The 14,073-nt window shown below is 38.6% G+C and overlaps 1 protein-coding gene across 2 annotated transcripts; it reads left to right on the forward strand.

The window, feature by feature from the left end:
* The first annotated feature begins 880 nt into the window (after positions 1 to 880).
* Positions 881 to 14,028, forward strand: gpr155a (G protein-coupled receptor 155a). Of its 2 annotated transcripts, none has more exons than XM_080456522.1 (16): positions 881 to 1,002; positions 3,323 to 3,857; positions 4,219 to 4,618; positions 5,300 to 5,468; positions 5,733 to 5,888; positions 7,082 to 7,165; positions 7,269 to 7,389; positions 8,326 to 8,410; positions 9,498 to 9,588; positions 9,793 to 10,000; positions 10,823 to 10,912; positions 11,493 to 11,623; positions 12,174 to 12,269; positions 12,357 to 12,421; positions 12,510 to 12,647; positions 12,986 to 14,028. In XM_080456522.1, the coding sequence occupies exons 2-16, from the start codon at positions 3,425 to 3,427 to the stop codon at positions 13,179 to 13,181; spliced, it is 2,463 nt and encodes an 820-aa protein (XP_080312648.1). In that variant the 5' UTR covers positions 881 to 1,002; positions 3,323 to 3,424; the 3' UTR covers positions 13,182 to 14,028. The 2 variants fall into 2 exon arrangements, with proteins under 2 accessions (XP_080312648.1, XP_080312649.1); XM_080456523.1 differs by having other exon boundaries at positions 12,934 to 13,162.
* The last annotated feature ends 45 nt before the right edge of the window (positions 14,029 to 14,073 follow it).

Raw genomic sequence — 14,073 nt, forward strand, 5'->3', positions numbered from 1 at the left:
TGCAGTCTCAATGGATTGAATGGCTCAAATGTTAATTGTTTGAAAGAGAAAGAGACACTTCTGAATACAGTACTCATATGTACTACAGCATTGTACATGTTGAGTCAGTGTCCAAGGCCACAGATTTGGGCAGTTCACATCTGCCCAAAGCCCACCGTTCAATACAACATTTAACCTACATGTTTCCATCCACCAGTGTTGTGCAAATATTGCAGATATTAGGACTTGGCTCAAGAGATAAGCAGTAGGTGGCACTGTTTCTCCAGTCAGGGGCTACTCATATTGTTATTGCTATTAGTGGGCAAGTCTGGCAACCAGATGTTATATATCAGAACGTACCATAATAAAGCTTACCAAAATTGACATAAAACAATACTCTACTAGCTACTAACCTCGCGTCACCAGACTTTCCACCTCGGAGGAAAGCCTGGTATTCGTTCCAAAATGGCCCGTATGATCCGGTTTAGAAAAAAGGGGAAAAAACTATCGTGTTCCGGTAGTTCTTTCCGGTTGGCGTTGCATTGTTTTTCTTCCCCACATAATGCGAATCAATTAGTTTAGTCTCGCTAGTCGCACGACTCGCACCACGAGTTAGAATAAAAGATGGACATACCAAACGACCATTATGCCAACAAAAACGAAACGATTATACCAAACTAAACACATTTTAAACTAGGGGAATCATTTTCGAGGTGTACGGCACTAGAGGTTCTGGTCACTTGCTCCGGTGACCTGATGACGTAAAGTTATTTCCGCTCCAACCGGATCAGAAACCCGAAAATGGTATCGATCCCAGGCTATCATACTACAGAGTATAAATTGTTACGCTTGCGCATTGGTAGATGCTCAAAGCTCCCCCCTTCTGTCGTTCTGCTACCGTGTGATTGGCGGATTCCCTGCGTCAAAAGAGCACTAATGAAAGTTGTAGGGGTGAACCTCAACCCTGGTTACTGTGTGAACAGTATGTCTGGGACATGGACCCAGTGACTGACAATAACAATCGTAAGTACTGACACAACGTGATGGTTAATATTTGTGTGATCATAGGGAGCTTACACAACAAATCACCTGACGGAACAGCTAGGCCGAGTGTCACGTTTATAAATAACTACTAGACTAATCAAATCAGCGATAACCTTAAAACTAAACAGCAGTGAGCTTACAGAATGGTCGTTACGTACCATGTCATTACAAAGTCAGGTTTCAGAGATAATAGAGCTGCAGAGAAACTGCTCTCACTAAGGGTGCGTTCGGATATTGCGCACCGGAGCGCACTCGCCTATCAGTTTGTATTGGCCAGTGCGCTCAGTGCTGTATTTCCGAACGCACCCTAAATCATGTGTGAGTTAGCGCTGATGCTAATAAGGTATCTGATTTGGTGCTTGATTTAAGCGTTATGTTATACATATATATATATATATTATACAAAATGTGTTCTAAACGGATATAGGATAGGTGGGCACTATAGGGACATCTGGGCACATCTGGCTATTTTGTCCCAAATTTAAAAAAATTTAAGAATGCAAATTTGAAAGATGGTCTTAAGTAATGTGAAGTATGATATGAACATGCACATCACATCATTATTTAGACTTAATTGTATCCTTCAACTTCTTGTTTATGCCCCAAAATGACTGGATACAGTGGATATACAGGTTTTGTAGCAATTTGCAGCAATTGTAGAAATATTACACCTTAATTGTCGAATATTTAAGCATGTTTTAATCATGTAGGCCTATACTTAAAATACATATACTTATTTTATATAATATAGTATAAATACTTATACTTAAAAACATTTTTCAAACATTTTCTACATTTTGGACAAAATAGCCAATTTTACATTGAGGTGCCCAGATGTCCCTAGTGCCCACCTCTCCTGTTACCTTCTAAACTGGTTCCCCTGGTCTTGGAGATAAGTTAAATGTCATCTTTTGGTATTTGCACAAAGAGCTGCCTGCCTTGGGCATATTCTGTTCTCAGTTTAGGTTATTGGAGAACATAATAATTATTCACAATGTAGCTACATATCTGTCAAACCAAATGATGCAGATGCCTGCCCTAAATCTCTCTGACCGCATGTCTGCAATCAATAAATGGATTAGGCTAATAACTTTCTCAAATTAAATGAGTAGACTATAAAACAGAAATGTTATAATTGGCCACAAAGCAAAAACTCATGAAAAAATATCAAAAATAATTAAAAGGTAATTAATGCTTGTTTTATCTAAAATAGGTTGGACTAGTTCAATGCACATGGAAAAATTGAAGAGTCACTTTGCTTCAATTATGCACCCAAATTATGGAACACATAAAGAGGCTGCAGGCTATATTGAAATCTTTAAACAACACGTTAAAACATGTTGTTTTAACCTAGCCTGTACCTGTAGCACAAGCACATTTTAAGGCATTTTATTTCATTGTATTTTCCATGTAACTTTTTTATTGATCGATTATGTGCTTTATTTAAGAAATTTAATTTTGATTTAGTTTTTCAAGTTTGTCAAGTTTTGTTTTTATGCAAAGCGCTTCGCTTCAAACAGTTTCCTCTTTTTTTCTCTTTAAAGGGCAAGACCACTTTGGTAGAGGTTTGGGTTGTGTAGTTACCTTGCCATGATGTAACTCCAAAAGTGGGCAAGAAATAAAAAATAATTGCTCCATTGATTAGAAATTGATAATTCAAAATATGCTCCTCATTGACTTACATTGTACGGTAAAACAGCTCTCAAAGTCACTCTTTTAGCACATAAACGAACGCAAACAAAGTTGATTCAGACAATATAGAACATCACCAAACCCAGTACTGTTTTGTTTTTTTATAAAAATGTCAACTTCCTGTAGATTTTGCCATTTTTAATAAGTAGAAAACCTGGACTGGATCCGTGGATCCGGATCCAGATCCAGATCTTCAAATAGTAAAATCAACAGGAAGTTGACATTTTTATTTAAAAAAAAAACAGTACTGGGTTTGGTGATGTTCTATATTGTCTGAATCAGCTATGTTTGCGTTCGTTTATGTGCTAAAAGAGTGACTTTGAGAGCTGTTTTACCGTACAATGTAAGTCAATGAGGAGCATATTTTGAATTATCAATTTCTAATCAATGGAGCAATTATTTTTCATTTCTTGCCCACCTTTGGAGTTACATCATGGCAAGGTAACTACACAACCCAAACCTCTACCAAAGTGGTCTTACCCTTTAATGTAAAACACTTTGAGATGCATGTTTTCTATTAAAAGTACCCTATAAATTAATAATAATTATTATTATTAATCATTCTTTTTTGTTTCATTAACTATCTAAATGTCTTCCCTCACCACAGCCCTCTGTGCCTCTTTACTATCTGCCCATGATGTGTAAACAACTCCAGTATGTTGATCATAAACCAAGCATAAGAGCTGACATGTGAGGAACGAGCAGCACCATGGAATCTAACGGAAGTAGCACCTTGTCATATGTGGAAGACCCGCATTCCACTCCCACTCCCACTCCCAGTCCCTCCATGATGTCTATTGACAAGCTCTTCCCTGCTCTCTTGGAGTGTTTTGGGATAATACTGTGTGGATACATTGCAGGGAGAGCGAACATTATTACATCCACACAAGCCAAAGGACTGGGAAACTTTGTTTCAAAGTTTGCCCTGCCAGCACTGCTGTTCAAGAACATGGTTCTGTTGGACTTCAGCAATGTTATCTGGCCATTTCTGTGGAGCATCCTCATTGCCAAAGTGTCTGTGTTTTTCCTCGTCTTTGTCCTGACGTTGGTGGTTTCCAGTCCAGACAGTCGCCTTAGTAAAGCTGGCCTCTTCTCTATATTTGCCACTCAAAGCAATGATTTTGCTTTGGGATACCCTATTGGTGAGTAAAATACTGTGAACATAAATTGAATTAGTATTATTACCGAGCTATGTCTTTTTTTCTTTCTCTTAAAGCCTACCAAGGTTAACAATGGGAAAAGAAAGATAGTGATTTATCATCAGCTTGTTTGCCATCATTGACCATACAGTAGGTCATATTTGCAGGTGTGAGAAACCGTGGGGCTTCCCACCCCCCAATTATGACATACAGTAAAAGCAAAACGGGAATGAAATAAATAAAGTCAATTACAAACTGTACCCTACTTTGTAAAGTAGGTTACTAACAAACCAAACAAGACTTTCTAGTGTTACATTGTTCTTGCCTCAGTTTTTATGTCATTCCTCTCACTCTCTTTCCTCAGTCGAGGCGCTGTACAGAAACACATATCCAGAGTACCTCCAATACATCTACCTGGTGGCACCTGTGTCCCTGATGCTGCTGAATCCCATTGGCTTTGCCTTCTGTGAGATCCAAAAATGGAAAAACCAAAGAGACCGTCAACAGAGCAAGCTTATGATCCTTGGGATTGTCGTCTTGCAGGTTCTAAAGAACCCCATTGTATTCATGGTTGTCATTGGCATCATTGCCCACTTCATCCTGGGCCAGAGAATTCCGGCCTTCATGGTTGAATTTGTGGATGGCCTAGCTAACTCGTTTGGTGGAGCAGCACTGTTCTACCTGGGTCTGACCATGGTCGGGCAGTTGGGTAAACTAACCAGGTCCACGGTTGTCTCTCTGATACTGCTTGTTACTGCAAAACTGTAAGTACTTTACTGTGGACAAAAAATAAATGGAGATTAATGCTTTTATTGAGAGATATTTGGCCAATGTTGTGTGTTTCAACAAGGTTTTTTCAAGTTTCTTTCTGGTTCTTTTCATTGATTGATTGATTGAATACTTTATTTAGAAAGACATGGTAAAAGTACATGGAAGTACAATTCACAATACAAGGTCCTCTAACCTGGATCGCTCATAAAAGCACTTGGCTTATTTAAAATTAGATCCCCGTGCACTCAAATCATGATGACATTTAAGAAGACATACAAATATACACTACTATGCAGAACGTTCAGAACATTCTTGTATGTTACTCTGTTGCTTTCATACATGAAAATTAATTCATGTATGAAATAATTTTCATAATCACAGGATTTGGTGACCCTGGCATAAATGATCTCATCTAGGCTATTTCTAACTAGCTGTTCCTTATTACTGTAATACAAGTCACAAAGGGTTAGGCCTGCGTGTACTGTACCAACAACATGCTATTTTGCTTGCAGCTTTTGATGACTCAGACCTCTTGCAAAACTGTAATCCTTTTGTGAAATCCGAGGCATGTAATATGACGACAACTGTATTTGGTAATTTAATTCAAGGCTACTGGCAGTCCCTCGGTTTTTGAAGATGTGTTTTTAATTGTTTTCCTTTTGTTTCCTATTTAGGTTGTTGATGCCCCTACTTTGTAAAGTCATGGTGGAACTGTTGGATTATAGTAACAGCACCTCTCTGAACCATTCTAGCCTTTCTAACTATGCCTTTCTTTATGGAGTCTTCCCCACTGCGCCCAGTGTGGCCATCTATGCTGCCCACTATAACATGGAGCTAGAAGTTGTAAGTCGCTAGCTAATCTTTTTTTAATTATAATTTCATATATATGTATATATATATATATATATATCTCACACATACACACACCCCATTTAATACTTGCAAAGATAACAAACATAGCCGATCTGCAAGCTCTGCATCACAATGTCTTTGTGGTTATTTTATTTAAATTGATTAGTTCAATTAACTACCTAATAATAGTTGTGTCATGTAGTTTCCATCTTGTGATAAGTTGTTGTGTGATTCTTGTGTTTTACTATTCAACAGGTTACTTCTGGGATGGTTGTAAGCACATTTCTCTCAGCTCCAATAATGTATGCCTCTGCCTGGTTACTTACAATACCTGGGATGGATCCTAAGCTGTTGATGGATTCACTGCAGAATGTTAGCTTTAACATAAGCATTGTGAGCTTAGTTGCCCTGGTGAGTATTAGCTGCCTGCACCTTCATGAAATGAGGACTATCATTACCTACAGCTGCTGTTATTCGTAACTGGCTTTGTATGCTTTATTTCAGTAAATTATTACTTACTAACAGTAACAAGGCATGGTTTACTATGCTCTTTTTCACTTAAATCCATTCACACTATAGCAGTACAATTACAGGGAATTTAGCTGTGGAGCTGAACTTTATATGTCTGATGGCACAGTTTTACACAATACTATTGTGTAAAACTGTAACAAGAGACCACACAGACACATTCAGCCAAGTACTGTAGCTGCAATATTAGTAAGACGCACCTTTGTTTAACAAGGTAAAAACAGTTGCTGCCAGGGGATGAAAATGTATCTGTTCAGAGTTCCCCAGCAGGATGTTGCCTTGGGGGCAACTGATACCTTACTTCCTCATTTTGTCTGACCTTCAACACAAAAGGAACTAGAAACACAGAACAATGAATAGAAATTTGAGATGAGTCATGTTTTCATCATCTTTATCATACTTGTTTGAAAAGAGAAGAACTTTTGCACAACTGTAGATTGACAGGTGTGCTGGAGAAGACCATGGGCAGACGGTGTGCACTACTTCCTGCAACACTGTCTTCTTCACTTGCAATTTAAAAAAATATTTATTGTGAACGTTTCTAAAGACCTTTAGTACAAAGTCCCTCATCAGGTTATCTTCATCAAGATAGCATCAAGGTATCCTCAGGGCAGGCCAGACCGCACAAATGCAACTAGTCCCAACTCCTTGCAACAAAACAGTTTTAAGGCCAGTACACACCAATGCAACTCCTTGCAACTGCCATTGGGGATAATGGTTGCAAATAGTTGCAAACAGTTGCATGTTGCAAGGAGTTGCATTGGTGTGGACTGGCCTTGGACTTTGTACTGAAACATGTTCCTACTAAATATTTTTTAAATTGCAAGTAAAGAAGACAATGTGTGTCAGTCCTTTTGTTTTATTATACTCGAATTAAGTTAAGGTTCCAATTTCTTTTGCAGTGTTTTTTAAAATGTCTACCATCCTCCTCAGTAAATTAACTGATGCCTGTACACAATCAAAAGTGTTTATAGCCGTTACAAATAATACATGTGTCACCCTTTGTGTCATCACAATTAATGAGCAATATACAATTTCATCACTTTTTAATGCTAAATGCTCTGTTTGTGCAATAGGTATGGACAACAGCTGTCATGCTCCTCAGTAAGAAATTTAAGAGTCTACCTCACATGTTTACATTCAACCTGTTCTTGGCGCAGGTAAGTAGTACATTCATAGCAACACCAAAATACATTATTTTTCACTTCTACTTTTCAGTTCTACCTTTGTCAATATAAAAACATTGCATCTCCTCGCTTCCAGTTTTCAACATGTGTTGGAATGATCCTATGGAACTTCATTGTTAGAGAAGACTCCTTCTTTGGCCAGGTTTTGACGTTTGCGTTGTTATATACTTCGCTCTACAGTACATATATATGGCCAGGTATGCTATCTACAGTATGTACTGTATACAGTCAGGCCGCTACCTACCAACATAAATACTGTTTACAATGTTCCTCTTACTCTTACCATATTTTATAATGACAGGGATTACATATTTATGTACTGTTAGGTTTAGTGCTAGATCCCAGGAAGTGTAAGCACAGAACACCTCGCCCAAATTCTTACCCTAAATAGTGATTTATACTTGGTTGTGCCCTTTGTTGAGCACCAAAAATGACAGATCCAGTGTTATGCTGGGTGTCACGGCACATAACCAAGTATAAATGACAAATGAGGCATAGCCTTAACCATTTCAATAAATATGTAGATACGTTGTTGTCTCTTCCCTTGCCCCCCCCCCCCCCCCCACCCCCCCCCCACCCCCCTTCTCTGCTTTCTCTTTTCTGGAAACAATCAAAACGATGGAGCTTGCACAAAAACAAATTTCACCCACTGTTTAACACCTAAACCTGTGATGTGACAATAAAGATGATTCTGATTCTGATTCTGATACACGCCTAAACTTAACTAAAGCTGAACCCCTTTCCCAGAGTCATCACCATCTCACGAGGAGATAATGCCTGGAAAAGGACTACTGCCGGAAGTGTCTATCTGGAAGTACAGGAAATACAGGGCTACATTTCTGTACTTCCAGTTGGACACTTTATGCATGTTGTCCAGCCTAGCTAAAGTTAATTAATTAAACAATACTAAACACAATTTGATTGGTCGGGGGAGCTGTCTATCATTCCTCCGTTCCTACACCAGCTGGGATCTAGCACTAATCTTTTTTTGTAGAACAACTTCGAAGTTACTGTTGTTCCCACCGCAGAGATTCAATGCATCTTTTGCATTTGTTTAAAATAAATTAAGAGTGTTTATTTATAAATGCAGTATGTGTCTATGTATAATTCTGTTTTTATAATTTCATTTTTAGCCTTAATAGCGCTTACTCTTGTGCTAACAAAGAATGGTGAGGAACTGAAGGTATCACCAGCTGTCTTGGTGATGGTAGGCTGGGGGTGAGTAAATGACTGGAAATGAGAAATGAAACTAATTTGTTATGCTTGGTTCACAAATAGATAGTAGACTAAGCCATCTGGCACATAGGCCAGGATTCTATATCCTGTGCCGTAACCGTGAGGCAGCTTGATGTATAAGCCCACCCCCTGGACATGACACAAATATGTTGCAAATCGTCTTTTTAGTGTCCTAAAAAGAGGATTCATGCCTAAAGCAGAGTTCCCTTTACTCTAGACCTGTCTCATTAGACAGACATCTAATCTAAATGCCTGAACAAGGACTATATAACCGAGACTAAAGCAAATTCAATATTGGGAGATCATTGTTCACTGTGCAGATATTTCTTCCTTTCGTAGTAATTTATGTACTGTATCTATCAACTGGGAAGGGTGGACACACCAGTTCACCTTCTTTCTTTCTTATATTTTGGGGCTTTTCTGCCTTTATTCGGATTGTACAGTTAAGACAGGAGAGAGAGACAGGCATGCAGCAAAGGTTATCAGGCTTGGGGATCAAACCTGTGACCGTGACTTGCTGTCAGGCTGCATTAGAGCCTATATGTAGTAAAAGCCTTAACCACTAGGTTATATATATTTTGTAGGAATGCTGACTCAGTAAGGATAGTTTTATTTTATGAAAAATGTAGTTTTCAAACTACAAAACTGCTGATCTACAGGCTCACAACGATTTGTATTGCCATACTTTGTGAGCTTGTAGATCGGCTATTTTCACTATTATCAAAAATGGTGAAAATTAAATAAAATATTTTTGCCTATACATGCCTAACCCTAAAGTAGGGACACATCGTTGAAAGTGGTTACAATATGTTTTAGGGCATAGATATTTGCTTCTATAAATGAGTGCGCACAAAGTACTAAAATGATTCATAACTTTTTGTATAGTTGTATTTATGGCAATAATAATGTGTAGATGTCACAAAATCCCATGGCACACCTGGACTTGTCTCACGGCACACCAGTGTGCCTCGGCACACCGTTTAGTCCACATTTTGCTTTTGTTTGCAAATGGCCACCAGAAAATATATGCCAACATTTCTGCTGTTTTGCATTTTTTCTCTGTTTCTAGAGTTCCGGCCTTTGCCTCTGCAGTGCTGCTCATTTCTGGGGAGAAATTGCCAGACACAATTGACTCGGCCTTCTTTTACGGCAGACTACAGGTAATAATAAACTTCTCACTCCCTCATAGTTTTAGGCGAACATAAAAAAAAAGTATTATTTATTTGTAAAAAAAACGTCTATTTTCGCTATCCATCGTACAATGGAGTACAGTTCATCAGACTATATTATCTGATGTCACATGGTAATACTTATAGGAACTTAATGAGTCGCCTAATAACCTTCTGTATATGTGGTTTGGCCAGATAACCTGCACCACGATTGTCCTTGGCCTCAGCATACTGCTTGGAGGGGGCTCTCTGGTGTGTCTCAGTAGAGGGAGCTGGGACTCAAATTACCAAGTCCTTGAGAGAGATGTCTCTGTTGGCACTGCAGAGGACCCGGGACCTGTAGATGAACCAGGGGACCAAAATGTGTTGGAGACAGCTGTTCCATCAGGAAGCATCAATGGAGGTAACCAAACAACAGTTAATGTTTTCTCAAAATTATTTGAAGCTCTTATCTTGACATTGCTGGAAAAAGAAAGTGTGCGGCGTAGTGTGTTTAACTTGATGATTAACTGAAGTGCACAGATTTATTTAACCTTTACTGTAGCCTGAAGAGAGAAGTGTCTCAATGCCACTGTGTCTTCTTCATCAGAGTTGAGGATAGGCAACATTTTAAGTAGCTTGTTTCAATCAAATGCATGGATCAGATGGGGGCAGTGGGTGAGAGATCTGCAAATCAATCAAATCTGCATACAGTACCTTATGCAGCATTTGAGTGCTTGCAAAGAACAAATTGTAGTATAGTAAAACTCTTCTGATGTTAAGTTCACAACTCAATGCCACATGGTGTCATATATAGTACAGTAGCACCTTTGGGATGAATGACATAAATGCTAAATGGCTGCCATGTAAACATGGTCAATGGCACAAAAAAAAGGTGCTTAGAAAACAAATATGCTGTGTCTTGTGCTGAACTACGCTGTTGGGCCATGGTTCGCTTTAGTATTATGACATGTCATAACATGACATGAGATGTGTCAGTGTAGCAGCTTTGTGCTTTCCAAGTCTGACTCACCTTCAGAGTAGAAACAACAACAGAAGTCGGAAAGATCAATTCATGGGAAGGGCTGCTGTTTTAAGATCACTGTAGTTGTTTTTTCCTTCAGTCAGACAGAGAGAAGTTATTGAATAACTAAATAAATATCAAACTATGTCAATATACAGTAGGTCATTCTTGTCCAGTGTGTAAATTCTTAACAGGAAATCACTCACTCGTTTGTGTTGGCAGAGTGCCTCATATGCGACTGCGCCCCTGCCCAGCCCCTGGATCTGCCTGATATGATTATCAGTATAAATGACACACCACCCACACATATAGGTATTGTATGGTTCATCCCCTAACTGTTCTTCTTCAACACACAGCAACAGCCATATCTAATTGCTGCCGGGTAGAAACCTTGTATGTCCATATTTCAACTTCTCATGTTTTTTCATAAATTAATGCCCTACTTCGTCATACAAGAGTGTTGAGCAAAAGTAGAGAAAATCAAAAAAAAAATGCTAGTTTTGAAAGTGCTTGCGTGTCTGTGGGTTTTATAAATATTCACCAAAGGCAAGTATTAACCAGTGTGTGACTAATTCATAACTACATTGAATCCATTGGAACAACGTTTATTTTTTCCATTTCCTGGAAAGTAACCATTTTGGACACCGACAGTGATGCTGTTTGACTGATAGGGAATGTATTACAGAAGTACTTTTCAATACTTTACTTTATGGAAACAACTTAACAGAGTAACCTTGAGGAGTGTCTTTGCATTTGGCCCTGTATTTACTGGAAAATCTTATGCAATTTATGTCAAATTCATTATTCAATCTCAGTTTATCTTGATGTTCATTCAACACAGATTATATTGAGTGAATAATATGTAAACCTTATGTTGTGCTGCCCCCCTCAGGTCAGTGTGAGAATAGCTGTGAGTCATCAGACTGTCTACTTGTCCAAGTGGAGCAGTTCCAGCAGGATGAGGATAAACAGTTGCCGCGTCATGTACTATTATGTTTGCTTCTGAATGTCAGTCTGCTCGCTGTGAGTAACCCAACGCTAATACCCTCTCCATTCATTTAAGTAATCCTAATGCTACTGTATATGGAATTTGCTTCTGGTAGGGGTAGATACTTGAAGACATAGTAAGTACGTACGTACGTACGTACGTACGTACGTACGTACGTACGTACGTACGTACGTACGTACGTACGTACGTACGTACGTACGTATGTAAACTTTATTATAAAGCGCCAAAACAGGAGTTACAAGGTATAGGGTAGGGCTTGCATCCACAGAGCACAACAAGTTTATAGTGCTGCAAAAGCATTTGGAAGTCAATTTGGCACACATTTCTGTGGTTGATAACATGACACTAGCTTAATGTCCTGATGCTCTACTTACTAGCATGTAAAATGAAACCAAATGGACCCATAACGGTCCATTTGGTTTCATTTTACACTCTCAAGCACTAGTAGTACTAGTACCTTGTACTTGAAGTCGTGAATCCTTTTTAAATAACTTTAAAAAAATACTACTGGTCCTGTGTCTTAATATATAATCCCTGTTTTTTTTTTTTCACTGCTTTTTGTAGAATTTATCGAGCTACCTGTGGCTGTTCTTTAACCGTGTTCCTGGGAGACTCTACTTAGAGCTGCAGTTCTTTTGTGTTGTGGCTAACTTTGGACAGGTAGGTCTTCTCTAAAACAACATGATTGTGACTACAGGTAATAATATTCACTCTGTCTCTCTGACAAAATATGTATTCTCTCATCAGGGATTTATTTCTTTTGGACTTTTTGGGCTTGACAAAACTTTGGTTATACTACCATTCAAGAAAAGGTAATAATTCGTTTCTTTTCACAATACCACATTTCCTCTGCACTGTCAGAGGTTTAAGATACTTTTGTTTGTTGTTAATTATGTTTAGGATATACAGCCTGTGGTATGGGAAGGAGAGAGCAGAGCAACCAGAGACTGATTTACCTGAGGATATCAGGATGACATGCACTCAGTTCAACAAATACCATAAGGACCAATGTATTAAGGACATTGTCCACAAGAGAAGGTGAGGACTCGCAGCACTGCAAAGGCCGTGATATTCGCCAAGGCAGACCTCTTGAGAAAATGCTGTCTGTAACATGTGCCTTATTTAATCCACATGTTCACTGTTCAAAATACAGTCACTTTCATGCACATAATTACACATTATATGAAAAATACATAAACATATTTTTAGACACTGTAAAATAAGTTATTACAGCTGTGTTGCATGTATTGTGCTGAGCATGCCTCTCTTGCCTTCCCTTTATGCAATCTCTTCCCACTCACCCACTCACCGTTGCCCCTAGCAGCGATGAAGACAACTTAATTGGCCCTTGGGGGAATACTTCCTTTGACTCACAGGTGTGGGAAGAGGACTATGGTGGACACATTTCAAGGCAGTGATCTTGTGGAGTGGCTCCTACAGGTGGGCTTAGCACAGGACCGTGGTGAGGCAGTGCTCTATGGGACTCGGCTACAGCGGGGTGTTGTACTCCAGCACATCAAGCAGGAATCTGACTTCCAAGACAGTAACTTATACTACTGCTTCACCACATAAAAGTTCAGGGTTCTCTTTTATTTATTCTAAAGTGGCCAATTTGCTTTTCAGTATGGATAACAATCCAAGGGCACAGTATGTTAAAATGTGAGGCCTCTGTAATTATTTAATAGGACTCTGAATGCAGATAATTTAAAGAAATAAGTGTCATATGAGACCATAATGCAACCAGCTGTGAACCACATTGACTTTTACTTTAAGGAAATGCAACAGCATAAAAGCATGACTCTCACCAATCTCAAAAGCCTTGCTCTGGCACTGGGTGATGAATGAGCTAACAGGCAACTAATATACTAATATTTAGAAGTGACTTGAACATTTTGCTGCTTTTTAGGATTTGCACACATTGTATAGTTTCAACCAGAAGGTTTTGTCATTATGGTTTTGTTATTGCTTTTTTTAAATAATAGCCCAGGTATATTACCGTAAGAATAATTACCATATGATGGTAGTGTGGGCTCTTAACCTCCTGAATGCCTGATAAATGCAAGTCAGTCAGAACTCAGGGAATGTAAATGCATTTTATGTGTAAATGTTTTGGATTGAATGCCTAGGGGAATGTATTAGCCAAGCTACTGTAAGTGATTAAGTTGCTCAGTTTATATGGAAACATAAACTATGCCACGTCAATAACTATACTTGGGACAAAATGTCACAAAAAGATTAATGTTGCTTTAGCCTTAACAAGACAGCTGTACGTATTTTGGAAATATGGAACAGAATTGTGTACACTAATTTAATGTTTATTTGTTTTGTCAGTTAGTAAAACAAAAAAGCGTATGCATTTTATGCCAAGGGCTGCATATTTATGATCATGTTTAAAAAAATAAATTACATTTGTGAACACTTACCATGGTTATCAGACCATTTCTGATTTTATACTCTCATCAAG

The sequence above is a fragment of the Gymnoscopelus braueri genome, assembly GCF_963280865.1.
Source record: "Gymnoscopelus braueri genome assembly, chromosome: 18".
Lineage (NCBI taxonomy): Eukaryota > Metazoa > Chordata > Actinopteri > Myctophiformes > Myctophidae > Gymnoscopelus > Gymnoscopelus braueri.

Bases quoted from the DNA above. Each gene is read 5' to 3' on its own strand.
- gpr155a (XM_080456522.1), top strand. From the start codon at position 3,425: ATGGAATCTAACGGAAGTAGCACCTTGTCATATGTGGAAGACCCGCAT. The intron at 11,624-12,173 runs GTGAGTAACCCA...TGCTTTTTGTAG, and splicing joins TGAATGTCAGTCTGCTCGCT to AATTTATCGAGCTACCTGTG. The intron at 12,422-12,509 runs GTAATAATTCGT...AATTATGTTTAG, and splicing joins ATACTACCATTCAAGAAAAG to GATATACAGCCTGTGGTATG.